The following is a 15,540-nucleotide window of genomic DNA, read 5'->3' on the forward strand; positions in this document are numbered from 1 at the left end:
AGTGTGTACAGAGCAGTCTGTGGGAATCAGTTGTGTAACTTTTCCATAGGGAGATTCCAGGTGCAGAGGGGAAGGATGAGGCTGCACCTGAGGCAGAAGTAAGGTGATGTGCAAAGCCCATGGCTACAGAAAGAGAGGATGAAATGCAGTTGGGTAGAGAGAAGGTCCAGCTCAGTTTCCCTGGAGAGAAAAATCCTTGAAGGAGAATCTGGGACTTTACAGCACAGTTTAGTGGTGGTTTTGATGTGCTGACAGAGTGCAGGAGAGCTCCACTGGAAGTGTGGAGTTGAGTCTTTTGACTGTTGTCCTTCTTGTGTCTCCTTTTCCCTCCTGTGTCCTCTTCCCATCTGTGTTTGAACAAACTCAGGCGTTTTGCATTTGGGCATCTCTACTTTAAAACCTGTGCAGACAAAAAGAACAAGTGTCTGTCAGCTGATCCATGGAAGTAGCCAGGTAAAGGTGTTTGACCCAGCCAAATCACTGAAGAGGATCCAAATGTTTAATTAAGGTCCTGTTTGTGTAGTGCCAGTGGCTCTTCCTGGATTGCCAGGTAACTGCCACACCTGGAGCCAGTAATGCTAGGCCTGTGCTGGTGGCAGCATGACATTGTACTTTGCTCCATTTCCCCTTGGAGTGTGGAAGAGAAGCCACTTCCAATGGCAGTGGAAGGATTCTGCTGGGACAGCTCCGTTCAGTTCAGTGCAGTCTGACAGTTTATACCTGCTGGATGTGTGTCCTTTGCTCCTAAATCTCTTGGGGAAAGTGAGTGTCCCCTTAGCTTTAATCAGTGTTCTTCAAGGCCCCTTAGAGCTGTTAATTGCAGTAGGTAAACCATAATTGAGGTGCTTTGAGGTGTTCTCATGCTCCAGAGGGACAGCACTGGTTGTTTTTTTTCCCATCTGGATCTTTCCTGAGAGTGGGTTTGGGTTTGGTTTTGGGTGCTGACACTGCAGAGCCTTGCAGGGCAGAGCTGAGATCTGCTCTAAGCCCTTAATCACTTTTATGTTCCTCTCAACAGATGGTGGCAGAAATCTGAGCCTGGACTCCATTCCGATGGGATTGCCAATGTCCGACCCGACCGCCTGGGCCACCGCCATGAACAACCTGGGCATGGCTCCCATGGGCATGACAGGGCAGCCCCTCCTGCCTGGTGAGCTGAGCCTTTCACACAGCTCTTTGGGAAGAGCTTACTTTAGTGGAGTTGGATAAACACCCACCACGTACAAACTACGTGGATAAGCTGTTTATAAAATGCATTCATTTTGCAAGTGCTTTATTTAGAGACCTGATTTGAGAGGAAATGAGAATACATGTGTTTAATGCAAATAATAGTTATTCTGGGGTACCTCTAGATACCCAGAAGTGGAGCAGGAGGAGGAGGGTGCCACACAAAGGTCAGGAAACCAGTGATATCCAGGAATATGTTACTCTAAATTTACTGGAATGGCTTATAAGGAAGGATGGGAGGAAGATGAAGAGGAAAGCAACAGGGCAGCAAAATGGATTTGGCAGAAATTAATGGAGGATTCTGCTCCAGGAATGACCACGTTGTAGTCTGAAATACAGGTTCATGGGTGAGTCATCTTGTACTGGATGAAAGAGCTCCTGCAGGAACAGAACTGAGCTGTGCCTGGTTTCCCAGCAGTGCAGGATACTGGACATCAAAGTCCTAAATGGAACTGACTGTTCCAATGCTTTGCTGCACTCAGAAGGGTGTTCTCTCCTGCCAGAAATCCTGCCGGCTCACCTGGGGAGGCATTGTCTGTGTTGGCAGCACTCTGCCATCCCATTTCTGTTCTTGTGGCACAGAGCAGGTGCTTTGCTGTGCGGCCAGTACTGTGTTTAACAGCACCATTTAACTTGCCCTAAGTTTTGCCTGCAGTCTGTGCTCTTGGAATCGTGGAATCATGGACTGGTTTGCATCTCTGCCAGGGCCTCCCCACCCTCACAGGGAGAAATTTCGTCCATACATCCCACTTAAATTTCCCTTCTGGTAGTGAGAAGCCCCTTGTCCTGTCATTCCACTTCCTGATGCAGAGTCCTTCTCTGGTTTCCCTGTAGAGCCTTCAGATACTGGGAGATGCTGTGAGGCCTCCACACAGCCTTCTCTTCTCCAGTTTGAATAGTCCCAACTATCTCAGCAATAATACAGAAAGTTCTCTCCTGTCTCCAAGGCCTTGTTTCACATTTGGCTTTGCTGTAGAGATGGTGTTTCCATATCATTCTCCTGCTTATGTGCTTCCATGAAGTAAAAATCAACACAAGTCTATCCCATGCATAGGGATACAATTCCCATGTACTCCTATGTCCATGTTTCACAGTTAAAACAGGAAGGTTTATTGTCCCTTCCTCTAAAACTGCCAGTTGATGGCAGAGGATTGGCCTCACATCTGTGTTTTAAAATACCGAGGAGAACAAAATTCAGCTGCCAAACTCAAACATCCATCCAAGGCATTTCATCCAGGGTGTCTTTCATCGTAGTTACTGTGAGCTGTGTTTGTGGAGAGAGGAATGCAGGCTTGTCTGCCCTCCTTAGGAATGTGAGGAGCATCTGGAATGATGCCAACATGGGATCAAAAGAAATGCTGCCTCTGCACTGTCGCTGTTGAGCCGCTAGCAGAGTAAAGAACCCAGTTCTCAGTGGCAAGAAGGAAAAGAAGACCTTTATTGTTTTGATTTCATCATATATATAGAGTTTTCAAAGGTCACCCAGATTGGTCAGTCAGAAACCTCCCCCTAGGCCTGATTGGCCAGGCCTGCACCGTCCAGATCTTGGGACACTGTTTTTAATAACATCCAAACTTTATCTTTATTTATAAAACACAAAAGGAATCCTCATGGGAAAGACCTGTGCTAGCCACACTGCACCATTCAGTTCTGCCTATTTGTACCTTTGTCTGTGCCAGGCAAAACTAATTTAATCATCTATATCTGAAACAGGCAGCCAAGGCTCTGTGGTGCTTGGGATTGCGTATTCTGTGGGATTTGGGGATTGCCCAGGTCCTCAGAGCTGGTTCTGCGAAGGGAGTAGTGATGGTAGAGTGTAGAGAAGGAGGGGGTTCTTGGTGAGATCTCACCCTGGTGGTACATGCTGGCTCACAGCTTACCTGCTGACATTTCCAACCTCCTGAGCCTTCCCCACAAGGCTCCTGGGCTGCTGTTTCCGGTTTGGTTGCCTACAGGTGTTGCTCCCCCAGGCTTATAGATAAAATACCCATCTTTTGATAGTTCTGTTTAGTTTTATTTGGCACTGGGGCAAAATCTAAGAGCAAAATCCAAGTAAAATGCTGCTTAGATATGGCAAGGGATTATTAACTCAAGCCCAGAGACCAGTGGGGTAGGGGTGGTGCATAGCAAGAGGTTTCCTTAAATGCATCTGTGGGTTTTGCCCAGAGTTGTTCTGGCAGATTCTTAGCTGCTGGAATTGCTGCACTTGTGTGGTTGGTGAGATGATGCCCTGAATTCCAGAATCATTTTGCTTGGAAAAGACCTTCAGGATCATTTGAGTTCAACCTGTGACTGATCCCCACCTTTTCACCAGCCCAGAGCTCTGAGTGCCACATTCAGTTATTCCTTGGACAACTCCAGGATGGGCACTGCACTCCTTCTGTGTAGAAATTCTTCCTGATGCCCTTAACCTTGTGCCACAACTGCTGTGCTACTGAAATGCTTAACACAACCGAACTTCCCATATGTCACAGATGTCTCTTTGTGGGCAAACCTCTCTGGGAAGGGTTTGACAGTGGATGGGAGCTGCCGTCTACAGAGTGGGGAAGGAAGTAATTTAACAGAGAAAAGTTACTCAACTCTGACAGTCAACAATGAAATAGTTTTAAAAAGTTATTTTAAAGGCACAGATCTAAAGTTTGATGTCATATTCCTGATTTTCAGTGGCATGCGTGGGAGCATTCCTCGTTTGCTGTGAGAGCTCACAGTCACTGTATGACTCTGCTCCCCCACTTGACTCACTTATTCTCTCCCCCATTTAGATTTTGATCCTGCTCTTGGAATGATGACTGGAATCCCTCCGATCAACCCCATGATGCCAGGCCTGGGGATTGTCCCACCTCCCATCCCTCCAGACATGCCTGCTGTGAAGGAGATCATCCACTGCAAGAGCTGCACTCTCTTCCCACCTAACCCACGTAAATATCTGCTTGTGCTTTGTCTCTACAGGAGTATCTGTGTGTTTACGTTTATATAAACTCCAGGTGTGTATGAGAAAAGGGCCATTCCTGTGACTCACCACTAGCAAGAAGGTGACAGAGCAGCAGGAAAAGCCTGTTCTTGTCACCGAGTGTTTGCTGTTTCCAGAAATAGCCTTTTCAGTTGTTAGATTGATAAGGAGTGAGGAAGAAATCATCTGGGTATTTGAAGTCTTTATTGTGTGATTTCATGTATCTAAGGCTTCAAAGACAGTGAGTTTTGGAGGTGAGGGGCTGGATCAGCTGCTGTGGTCCATGCTGAGCCATTGGAGTGCTCTGGGGTTTGTACAGTGCAATGGAAGGAGAGCAGAGGTGCTTGGGAATAAGACAGAAAACTTAAAGATACATAGCCAGGGATCACCAGGCTGTAGCAGGAAACAGGGATCTCCTTCACATCATATGACCCTATCTTCTCACTTCTGTTGTAAAAACCAGAGCAGGGAAGACCAAAACAGAGATGATAGAGGGACATGTCTGTCACTGACAGTGTGGATCTGTGTGTGAGGTGGAGCTCAAGCACACAAGTCTGGAGTATGTGCCATTGCAACACAGACAATCCCCTGTGTATGTTTTTTATGTGTTACCTATATTAGGGCAGTTTTTTAAGCTGTGATTTTGTAACATCTCCGTTGCTAAAGTTGGGAGATTGTGTTGGGTGCCGTTTATGTTCTATGACAGCAGCTCAGTGAACCTCTTGCACTCAGGAGAATGTTTAGAGTGCTCCAGGCTCCCAAGATTCTCTGTTTGGAAACAGGCTGGTGAATATGCTTATTTTTATACAGCACCTCAGCAGTGCTGTGGATCCACTCTGTAAATCTGAGTATGGCATAGCCAGGTGTGTGTTTGGAGGAAGCCAAGAAGGTGTAGTCATCTCTCAAAAGAGAGCAGTAGGTGGAAGGAATGTGTGCTGGCAACCCAAAACCTGACCTGCTCTGCTTTCTCTCTTCAGATCTTCCCCCTCCAGCGACGAGAGAGAGGCCCCCAGGGTGCAAGACAGTGTTTGTTGGAGGCTTGCCGGAAAATGGGACGGAGCAGATAATCATGGAGGTGTTTGAACAGTGTGGGGAGGTCATAGCTATCCGTAAGAGCAAGAAGAATTTCTGCCACATCCGCTTTGCTGAGGAGTTCATGGTGGACAAGGCACTCTACCTGTCTGGTGAGTGTGTTTGGCTCAGAGGGAAGCTTAAAATTCTGGGACGGACCCATGCTGGTGCCTTTATAGACAAAACAATAGGATTTGGGGCAGATTTCTCTGATGCCGTGCCAGTTTTTGTTCTGCTGCCATTGCATTCCTGCTTAAATACATGAAAACAGCTCCTGAGAGGAAAGGTGGCGGGGCTTTGTCACCTGAGAATGTCTACAAAACGTTGGGAGGTACAAAGTCCATCCCCATCTTATATGGATAAATGTCCAGCTGATTCGACAGTGCCTAAAAAAATTGGGAGTTACTCTTAATTTGCTGCTTGGGCTGGTGGACTTGACTTGTGGGATCTTTTCCCTGGTAGCCATCAGGGCTGAACCCTGCTGGGCTCCTTTTGCCATAGGGCCCCAGGTAAGTCTCCCATCCTACCTGACCACTCGTCATTCCCGCCAGGCTACCGCATCCGCCTGGGCTCCAGCACGGACAAGAAGGACACGGGGCGGCTGCATGTGGACTTCGCCCAGGCACGGGATGACCTGTACGAGTGGGAGTGCAAGCAGCGCATGCTGGCGCGCGAGGAGCGGCACCGGCGGCGCCTGGCCGAGGAGCGCTTCCGCCCGCCCTCGCCACCCCCTGTCGTCCACTACTCTGACCACGAGTGCAGCGTGGTGGCCGAGAAGCTCAAAGGTGAGAGGGCTGGGCCAGCCTTCCCTCAGGAGCTGGTCATGCACAGCTCTGTGTTCTTCAGGGGATGTCTTGCACGCAGCAGCTCTCCTGCCATCATCCTTCTTTTTTTGCCAAAAACCTCCTGTGCTTGAATCACAGTTGTAGAATCTCAAGTTGGAGGGGACCTCAGGGCTCACCTGGCCCAACCTTGGTAAAAGCACGGTCTGGACCAAATGGTCCAACACCCTGCCCAGCCTAGTCTTGAAAAGTAGTATTGGGGAATCCACCACATTTCACAATGCTGCCATTGTGAAAAATTGTCCCCAGGAGTACCATTACCCCTCATCCTTTCAATGTGACTCCCGTGGAGAAAAGGAGTTTCTATCTCCGTAGCCCTCCCCAGAACACAGTGACAAGGTCTCCCATAAATCTTGCTTTCCCAAGGCTGAACAAACCTGTTGAGTACAACAAACTTGTGCAGATCAAAATGTTCAGTGCAAGTTTCTTCAGAAAATTTTGGTTAAGGTTGAAAGGACTAGTATAAGTCCTAAGACTTTCTTTGAAGCTTGAGATGCTTGTGTGACCTGATGATTTTGGAGCTGGAGGACCCTTTCACAAAAGGGTCCATCTGAGTAGACTTGAAGTCTTCCAGTAAGTTTCTAGTGCTTGTTCTTCCTCTTGCTGCACCTCAGCTGGTGATTTGCTCCATCAGCTTGATGTTAGACTTGCCTTCCTTTGTACAGCCACATGTTCAGATCATTCCCTGCTTCCAGGAGTCATGATGAGCCACCTGAAGGAAGTTGACCTTTGAAGGAGCAATTCAGCCCCAGGGAAAGGACCTGAAAGCTGACCAGGCCACCCCAGAGCTGTGGTGTAAAGTTGTCCTTTCTTGCTGCAGATGACACAAAGTTCTCGGAAGCCATCCAGACCTTGCTGACCTGGATAGAACGTGGGGAAGTGAACAGGAGAACTGCCAACAACTTCTACTCGATGATCCAGTCAGCCAACAGCCACATCCGCAGGCTCGTCAACGAGAAAGCGGCTCACGAGAAGGAGATGGAAGAAGCTAAAGAGAAGTTCAAACTGGCTCTCTCAGGGATCCTGGTGCAATGTGAGTAGTGTCTCCACACTGGATGTTGGTTTCCTGGTGTAGGGATGACTCTTAATGTCTGGAGTCGAGAGGCCCCACTAAAAGGCCTCTGGGAAAAGAAGTGGCAATTGCATCTGTGCAGCTATGGATCATTTAGAATCCTGTGTCACTAACCTGGCAAAAATTCCTTGTGGTGCTTTTTACTGGAGTAAGAGTCCACATCTGGGGGGAGGAGAGAGTGAATTCTGAACTTATTTCCTCTTAATTATCATTTATTATTAGTTCTGTCATCTTCTCAACCCCTTCTGTGCACAGACAAGGTAAGTTTCTGGGAATCTGGTGCCTCAGCGAAGTGTGCAGGATTTATTCGCCAAAGGTAGGACGCAGCAGAGTGCTCCCAACACCCTGTTGCAGAACCTGGGTCTTTCAAATCCCAGCACATGATTATTGAGCCAGGAAATCCAGGAAGAGGCATGCAGTGTATTAATTCCAGGATGTGATTTATAACAGTTCCTCAGACATTCATTGCCTCATACACATCCTAGATTTAATAAATATGAATATTTTTACTTTTTTATGAGTACCTTCTCCACAATTGCATTAATTCTACTTGAGCCCCTTGCCTAGCTTGTGAACATTCTTAACTTTTGGGTTTGTATCTAATAATCTTAGCTGTTACTTGATTTTTAAATTTTTTTTCCTTTAAATTCTGTTAATGGTAAAAACTATGGGCACACGGTCCAGAGGGACAAACAGTGAGCACTGCAGAGTAAGTAGTAATAGAGACTAGTGTATAACTCCAATCTCCAAAACAAGATTGTTATCTCAGCCACTCCTAGGTTACTCTAAGGAGCAGGGAGATGTGTTTATTTTGTGAGAATTTTGAGTACTGCATCACAAGCATAAAAAATAATCAGGTAAATGTGCTTTGTGCTGTGTGTGAGCTCTCAGCCAAGGAGAAGCACTTTGTATATTCCACATCCTCTGAATTTTCTAGAGAAGCTGAAGGAATAAATCTCAGGACCAAGAAAAGCTGATGGCTGGTGCCTTTGCTTTGATCCTGGTCCTTTTCCTGTAGCTCACAAAGGCTGTGGCACTGTGCGAGGGTCAGAACTCATGGTTATAGCTCATCACCCCATTTCAGAGGTGAGTCCTGCCCCTCTGAACTTCTTATACTCCCAGCCAGCCTTGCACAGCATATTTGGATATTTTTCAGCACCTGTGCTGCTTTTTTTTCCATGTGTCCTGCCTTTTTCCCAGCTGAGAGCAGAGCCCATTCCCCTGTTGGTCCATGAGCGTTTGGCAGTGGCCTGGTGAAGCCCACAGGGACTGAGCCCCTTCCCTGAGTGTAGCATCAGCACAGTGCAGTGTTATGAGAAAAGGGGAGCCAAACCACCTGCCTGATTCCACTTTTTTACTCCTTTACTCCTCTTGTTCGCCCTCTCTGGATGCTATTCGGGCCCGATTTGCTGCTGATTTGCTACTCCAGTCGAGCAGATAGTGGCCGTGTACCATTCTGCCTCCAAACAAAAGGCTTGGGACCATTTCACGAAAGCTCAGCGTAAGAACATCAGCGTGTGGTGCAAACAAGCAGAGGTTGGTAATCTTTTCTTGTGTTAGATCCTCCAGCACGGTCTCTTGCTTGTCAGGATGTTGATGTTCAGTTTGCACGATGCTCACGTGGATAACAACACCTTCCTTCACAGTGTGAGGTGGGAATCACTCAGGAGGCTCTCGTGGTACAGGTAATAAATTTTCTCTTAGTATTTGTGTCGCCAATAGTAATACATCGAGACCTGTCTGCTGATGGAAGTTGTGCACAATAATATTTATAATAATGATAATAAATCCTGATTTTCCTGGTGGTTTTAATATTAAAGCAAGAGGGATTTCTAGAGAGATGTTAAAAAAAAAAACAACAACAAACTCTTAAGTGTCATCCAAATCTGTTCTATCACATTTTATGTGATATTTTCACCTTGAGAGGTGGAAATAATTGCAGATGAGCAGGCTGGAAAGCTTGAGGGAGGATGTTCTTATGTTTGTGCATTGATCCCATGAAGTGACATAATGAAATGCAGGGTTTATGAGGATGGAGCTATGGAAGAAGGTTTGTCACTCCTGCTGCTCTTTCTGCAGGAGGAAGAATAGTTCTTAGTCTATAATGATTTGATAAAATCAGATAAGGGAGTCAGGCAGATTGTCAGAAATAAGGAAGCTAAGATAAAGAATGGGTGTCCATTGGAAAGTGATGGTTTGGGGAGGTGTTTTTCCTGGGGGCTCTGATGAGATCCATGCTGCCATCAGTCACCTTGGGGGTACAGGACCTTGCACTTGGCCTTGTTGAGTCTCATGAGGTTTGATCCCACTCCTTCACCCTGTCCCTGATCCCTTTGGCTGTCATTCCTTACCTCTGGTGTAAATCTTCCTGTGGTTCTGGGTGTTTCTTGAATATTGAGTTCCTTACTACAAACATGGAAAGCAAGTCTATCCCAGCAAAGGCAGGAGTTGTCTTTTACCTTTAAAATTATTTAACATCCAAAGTGAATTCGGGCAAAGCTGAGAGGCTGTTGATCCATGATCGTGAGAGGCTCTTGATCTGTGATCACCACAGGTCGGGGGTGTGCAGGCCTGGAATCCCTGTGGGTTGGAGGTGTCCAGGCCTGTGATCCCCATGGGCTGGGGTTGTCCAGCCCACCTTCCCATAGAGCTGTGACCTGAGAAGACTGTGTAGAGCTTGATCATACCCAGCCAGGGCCCTGCTGGTACCAAGCAGGTTGATCCTCCACCATGCTGGAATGCTCTCAATGCCCATGTTGTCCTGGGAAGTTTCCAGCTGTGATCTCCCCATGAGACTGCACTTGTGGGACTTGCCAGATCCCACTGAGTCAAACCTTTGTAGCAGCTAAAAGGGGAGCCAAAGTTTCTTTTGTACCTGAGAAGCCAAGTGGCATCTGATTCAGACTATTCCTTCACTCTGAGCTTAGTGCTTCAGTTTTTCCTTGCCTTCTGGTGGCTGGCTGTGGCTGGGGTGGGAGCTCTCTCTCCAGTTGGAGCTGTCTTTTGTTCCAAGGTAAGTTCTCCTGATGGGTAGAGGCTGTGAGACCACTAGTGAAGCCTCTTTCAGGAGCACTTGCTGCCAGGCTTAGTCTGCTGCTCTCCTCCAGCTTAGGGTCTGCTCTTAAAGGAAGGTGGTGCCACAAGAAGGTGGTGCTTCTTGGTACAGATTTTGGCAGTAATTTATAAATATATGTACAGATATATAAAATCATTGCTAGTGTATGGTATGTCTTACCTTACTGTAAGTATAAGATGCTGGCTAAAGGGTCTCTCAGCCTTTTGGGGTCATCTTGAAGAGGTCCCTGTACATGCAGGGGTGCAGCTGTAGCTTGGTGTGCTCTGTCCCAGCTCATGTTGGGACTTCTGGCGCCAGAGAATTTAGGGCTGAGTCCAGTTCCTCATGGTTTGCACAGGAATTGCCTCATCACAAGAGAAGAAGGGAGATGGAAGAGTCAGTAATTCCAGTAACACTGACAGATTGACTTGTGCTGGATATTGCCCTTGATCTAATAATCTGTGCCAATTTTTAAATTATGTCATAGAGTTGTGTTTTGTAGACCTAGATTTCAGAAACGTTTCATCCAACCAACCTGTTTCTCGAAATCTGTATTGAATCCCCCTTTACTTTCTGAACCCCAGGAAATCCGTAACATCCACAATGATGAGCTGATGGGTATTCGGAGAGAAGAGGAGATGGAAATGTCTGATGAAGAAATAGAAGATCCATCAGAGATGAAAGAAACAGAAGAGTCAGGTAAAATCACTTGTTACAGCTCATAAGGTGTTCTCTTCAGAGGTTTCTTTCAGGAGTCCCATTCTGAGTGTTTTGTATCCCAAAATGGTCACAGGCAGAGCAGAATCAGTGCAGTTACGTGGAGTTTCTTCTTGGTGTCTGCAGCCAGTGTCTGTCGCTGCTCCCTGCCACCGTCCAGGGAACCTAAAGCAGTGTCTGAGCTGCTGTTTCTGTGAGATGGTTGGCATTCATGGAGCTGGTTGTGGAGCAGCTGGAAGCTCTGCCCTGTGCAGGTGATGCACAGGTGCAGAAGTTCACCCTGCACTGCACTGTGGAGCTGTCTTGTTCCAGTGCAGTCCTGAGGTCTGCTTTGGAATGTTCTCTCCCTTCTTTTTTTTACCTCTTCCAGCCTAAGTACTGCATTCACGCTGAGAGGGGCTCTTTGTCCAGAGGACCTTGTTTTCTAAAGAGATTATGGAATCATGGAGTGCTCTGGGTTAGAAGGGACCTTAAAGCTCATCCCATTCCACCCCCTGGCATGGGCAGGAACACCTTCCACTATTCCACTGCTCCAAGCCCTGTCCAGCCTGGCCTTGGACACTGCCAGGGATCCAGGGGCAGCCACAGCTTGTCTGGGCAACCTGTGCCAGGGCCTGCCCACCCTCACAGGGAAGAATTTCTTCCATATATCCCATGTAACTGGGCCCTCTGGCAGTGGGAAGCCATTCCCCTTGCTCTGTCACTCCATCCTTTGTCCCAAGTCCCTCTCCAGCTCTCCTGGAGCCCCTTTAGGCACTGGAATGGCCTCTGAGGTCTTCTCAAAGCCTCTCTTGTCCAGGTGAACATCCCCAGCTCTCCCAGCCTGGCTCCAGAGCAGAGGAGCTCCAGCCCCATGATATCCCAAACATTGGCAGCCATTCCTTTGGGTGCTCAGGATTTGTAGTGTGGAGCGTAGGAGGGGGAGAGCACCCAGGGGCGTCATGCCAACAGTTGTTTGACTGCTGTGCTGTCCCCAGCCCTGGTGTCGCAGGTGGAGGCGCTGAAGGAGGAGAACGACAGCCTGCGCTGGCAGCTGGACGCCTATCGCAATGAGGTGGAGCTGCTCAAGCAGGAGCAGGGCAAGGCCACCAGGGACGAGGACACCACCAAGGAGCAGCAGATGAAACTCCTCCAGCAGGCTCTGCAGGGCATGCAGAAGGTGGACCTGGAATTTTCCGTAGTTTGGACCGTGCTGCACAGGAAAGGGGCTGGGATGGGCCACAGAAACACATGGAAAAACACTCTGTTTTTTAGTAGGATCCAAACTACCCTCCCCAAACTGGCAAAGGGGAACAACTTTGTCATTTCCAATGTTGCTAAAAAAAAAACCCAAAGCAAATATAAAAACCAGGAATTATCAATGAGCTGATAAGTCACATGGAAGCAATCCATAGTTAATGGATTCCTTGTGTGCTCTTTACTGTGACTTTCAAAGTATCAATTTTGTCCATAACCACCTGAGCAGGGAAGTGGGAAATCCCATCCATTGGTGATGGAATTACTGCCCTGTATTTACCCAATCGTGCTTTTCTTTTTATGCCAATAATCAAAGGCATTTCCAAGGTACGGTGTAGATCCTTCTTGTTTTATACTTAATCTTGTAATGGTTCTGGATATGATCTGTCTGGCCTTCATGAAAAAGCCCTTTTTCATTTTAGAGTCTTCAAACAGTAGTTGGTGGAAGGCAGGTTAAGAAAAGAGTTTGTCTTTTCTCTTCCAGCATCTTTTGAAAGTCCAAGAGGAATACAAAAAGAGAGAAGCTGAGTTGGAAAAAGTGAAAGAAGACAAATTGAAAATAGAAACATTACTAGAAAATCTGAAGGAGCAGGTATGTGCTATCCAGGGCTTCCTTGTGCAGTCCTTGGATTTCATGGCCCGTCAGGAGTGTGGTGAAGGACATCTGTCCTTTTGCACTCTTGGGGAGAATGCCCAGCCCTGGTTTGGAGCAGTTGTCCTTGGAAAGTGAGGAAAAATTACCTGTCAAATTGCAGGATGTCTGTCAGTAATGGAGCTGCTGTTGCTTCATGTACTTCAGCAACTGTATATTAAAATATAACTGTCATTGAACACTGTACAGTGGTATCACAACTGGAATGGGTTTTCCTGCAACCTGAGCTTTTAAAAGATAAGAAAAAGGGGTCTCAATTATCAGACATTGATATTTACATTTGTGGTTTAGGGACATGTTTTGATCTGCCCCCCATGAAACATTTTGGAACTGAAAGTTTTTTGCGACTATTTTAATATTTTTATGCTTGCTGGATTTATTCCAAACAGAAATCCATACAGAATTCCAAGCAGAAATCCATAGTGCTGCTTCTCAGGTGTGATCCACTCTGATTTAATTATGGATCTGAGCATGAATCGGCACGTGCCTGGTCCTTTCCTCTATTAGCACAGACACAATTACACAAGAGGCATGAGGCAGCACTTTCCCCCTTGGCCCACAGGGCTAGATCCTGGGTTTATCTCGTTTTCCATCTTTAGTCCCACTTTTTTGTGCCATGAGCTAGGGAAGATAATAAATGCCTTTCTACTAACTAAAAATGGCTTTGTATATTCCAGTAATCATCAGAGCAGGAGCTTCAAAACAAAAATAACAGATTATCACCAGTAATCTTTCCTTTCTTTGCCCATATATAGCAGAGCATGGTGGATGAAGAGGACAAGGAGGGAGATGCAGCTGATTGCCAAGGAAATGTAAGTCCAAGAGTTTCTTCTCTCCTACTTCAGTCACAATTGCTCACTGATGGGGTAATGACCCCTCTGTGTAAAAAGAGCAGTGGTTTATGGACTAGGGTGTGTGGGGAGTGTGAGGGTGGTGCAGACACACTGTTCTCATGTACAGGGGTGAAGTTCTTCATCTACAGGGTGCTCAGGCACTGCCCAGGCTCTCCAGGGAATGATAACAGCCCCAGGGCTGCCAGAGCTCCAGGAATGTTTGGACGATGCTCCCAGGGTTGCACAGTCAGAGAGGATGATCCTGATGGGTTCATTCCAGCTCAGAGATTCTCTGATTCTATATCAATGGGAGTTATCAGGTTATATTGTCAAGGATGGATGAACTGGAAGTATTTGCATTGCTGAGGTGTAGAAATGGAGTTTGGTGTGCAAGATCTTTTGTTGCAGTATTATTTCCACTTAGTCTTCAAAAATGTCAGCTGGATCTGGGGTTGTTCAGCATGGAGAAGAGAAGGCTTCGAGGAGACCTCACTGGGGCCTTCCATGGCCTAAAGGGGGCTTATAAAAAGGAGAAAAAGGAACTTTTTATACAATCAGATAGTGGCAGGACAAAAGGGAATGGCTGCCCACTGCCAGAGGGCCCAGTTACATGGGATATGGGGAAGAAATTTTTCACTGTGAGGGTGGCGAAGCCCTGGCACAGGGTGCCTAGAGAAGCTGTGGCTGCCCCTGGATCCTTGGAAGTGTCCAAGGCCAGGCTGGGCAGGGCTTGGAGCAAAGTGAGCTAGTGGAAGGTGTCCCTGCCCATGGCAGGAGGTGGAACAGAGTGAGCTTTAAGGTCTCTTCCGACCCAAACTGTTCCATGATTCTGTGATCTCCAGGAGCAGGCAGGCTGTGGGTTTGCAGTGTAGCTACTGGGCTGCAGTCCCTGGATCAGCTTCCATAGGGCAGAGCTGCTCTTTCTCCTCTGGAATCAGATGTGGAAGCTCAGGCCATTTGGGCACAGCCTCAGCCCTGCATAGCTGAGAACTGCACTGGTGTAAGAATTTGAGTAAACCCAGGGGACCATTCAATTCTATCTTCGTCACTGGCCTCCCTCCAGCCCATCTCACTGGCGAGTGGAAGCTGTTCCCAGTTATAGCTGTCCACAGCTCTCAGGCCACTGAAATTCCGCATCAAACTCAGGAGGAAAAGCAAGTCCTGCTTTTAGTGCACCAACCTTCTTTGCATTTTTGTGTTTATGTCAGGGATAGTAAATTATGCCAAATTCTGTTTTAATTCAGTACCATAAACTCAAGTCAGGGACAGTCTGATCCTAAACACTGTGCAGCCCCATGGCACTTGATTAATCACATTTGTTTCAGTTTGGGCGTTTGAAAAATAAACCTCTGCAGCTGAATTAGTCATGGCAAGGTCATGGTCTGGTTTGTATTTTGTTATTTAAAGCAAGGCCTTTCTGGAGCAGATGTCATGTCAGAGAGCAGGGCTGGTGCAGGGTGTGTGGTGGCATCTGCTGAACTTCATGAGCTTTTTATCTCACTTGTTGGGTCTCACCCAGCAGCACGCACACAGCTGTGCTTGTTGGGAGCATTTTGGAAAATAAACAGTAAATACAGCAGTGATAGATGCAGTGACTCAGAAAACTGAGAAAACACCACTGCAGACTCCGCTGAGCCTGCCTAAGCTAGTGCCTGGTGTGCCAGGTTGTCTGGAATGTGCCCTGTGGCTTTGTTTTGCAGGAGAGCAGCACATCCAGAGTTTGTGCCTGCAGCCAGGAGAAGGAATGTCCAGTGGAGAAGATGTTGAGCAACAGCCCTGTGAAATCTGAACGAGAAGTTCTCTTGGTTGGTGAGTTCTGCTGGGCTTGGTGGCAATGCTGGAGACCTGAGCTGGGGTGACATTCTGCAGGGTGACCTTGCACTCC

At 47.3% G+C, this 15,540-nt stretch overlaps 1 protein-coding gene across 3 annotated transcripts in view; it reads left to right on the forward strand.

Annotated features, from left to right (window-relative positions):
- Window positions 1-15,540, forward strand: part of ENOX2 (ecto-NOX disulfide-thiol exchanger 2) — a 33,077-nt gene that overhangs the window by 12,856 nt on the left and 4,681 nt on the right. For all 3 annotated transcript variants that reach the window (XM_085059946.1, XM_085059945.1, XM_085059947.1), the window contains exons 3-13: window positions 1,019-1,150; window positions 3,990-4,145; window positions 5,155-5,361; window positions 5,800-6,033; window positions 6,911-7,123; window positions 8,592-8,698; window positions 10,802-10,916; window positions 11,912-12,093; window positions 12,655-12,762; window positions 13,578-13,634; window positions 15,356-15,464. In XM_085059946.1, coding sequence (XP_084916072.1) covers window positions 1,054-1,150; window positions 3,990-4,145; window positions 5,155-5,361; window positions 5,800-6,033; window positions 6,911-7,123; window positions 8,592-8,698; window positions 10,802-10,916; window positions 11,912-12,093; window positions 12,655-12,762; window positions 13,578-13,634; window positions 15,356-15,464 — 1,585 coding nt within the window. In that variant the 5' untranslated portion in view covers window positions 1,019-1,053. The remainder of the gene's footprint in view (window positions 1-1,018; window positions 1,151-3,989; window positions 4,146-5,154; window positions 5,362-5,799; window positions 6,034-6,910; window positions 7,124-8,591; window positions 8,699-10,801; window positions 10,917-11,911; window positions 12,094-12,654; window positions 12,763-13,577; window positions 13,635-15,355; window positions 15,465-15,540) is intronic.

The sequence above is a fragment of the Lichenostomus cassidix genome, chromosome 4A (genome assembly GCF_008360975.1).
Source record: "Lichenostomus cassidix isolate B80296 chromosome 4A, HeHo_3.0, whole genome shotgun sequence".
NCBI lineage: Eukaryota > Metazoa > Chordata > Aves > Passeriformes > Meliphagidae > Lichenostomus > Lichenostomus cassidix.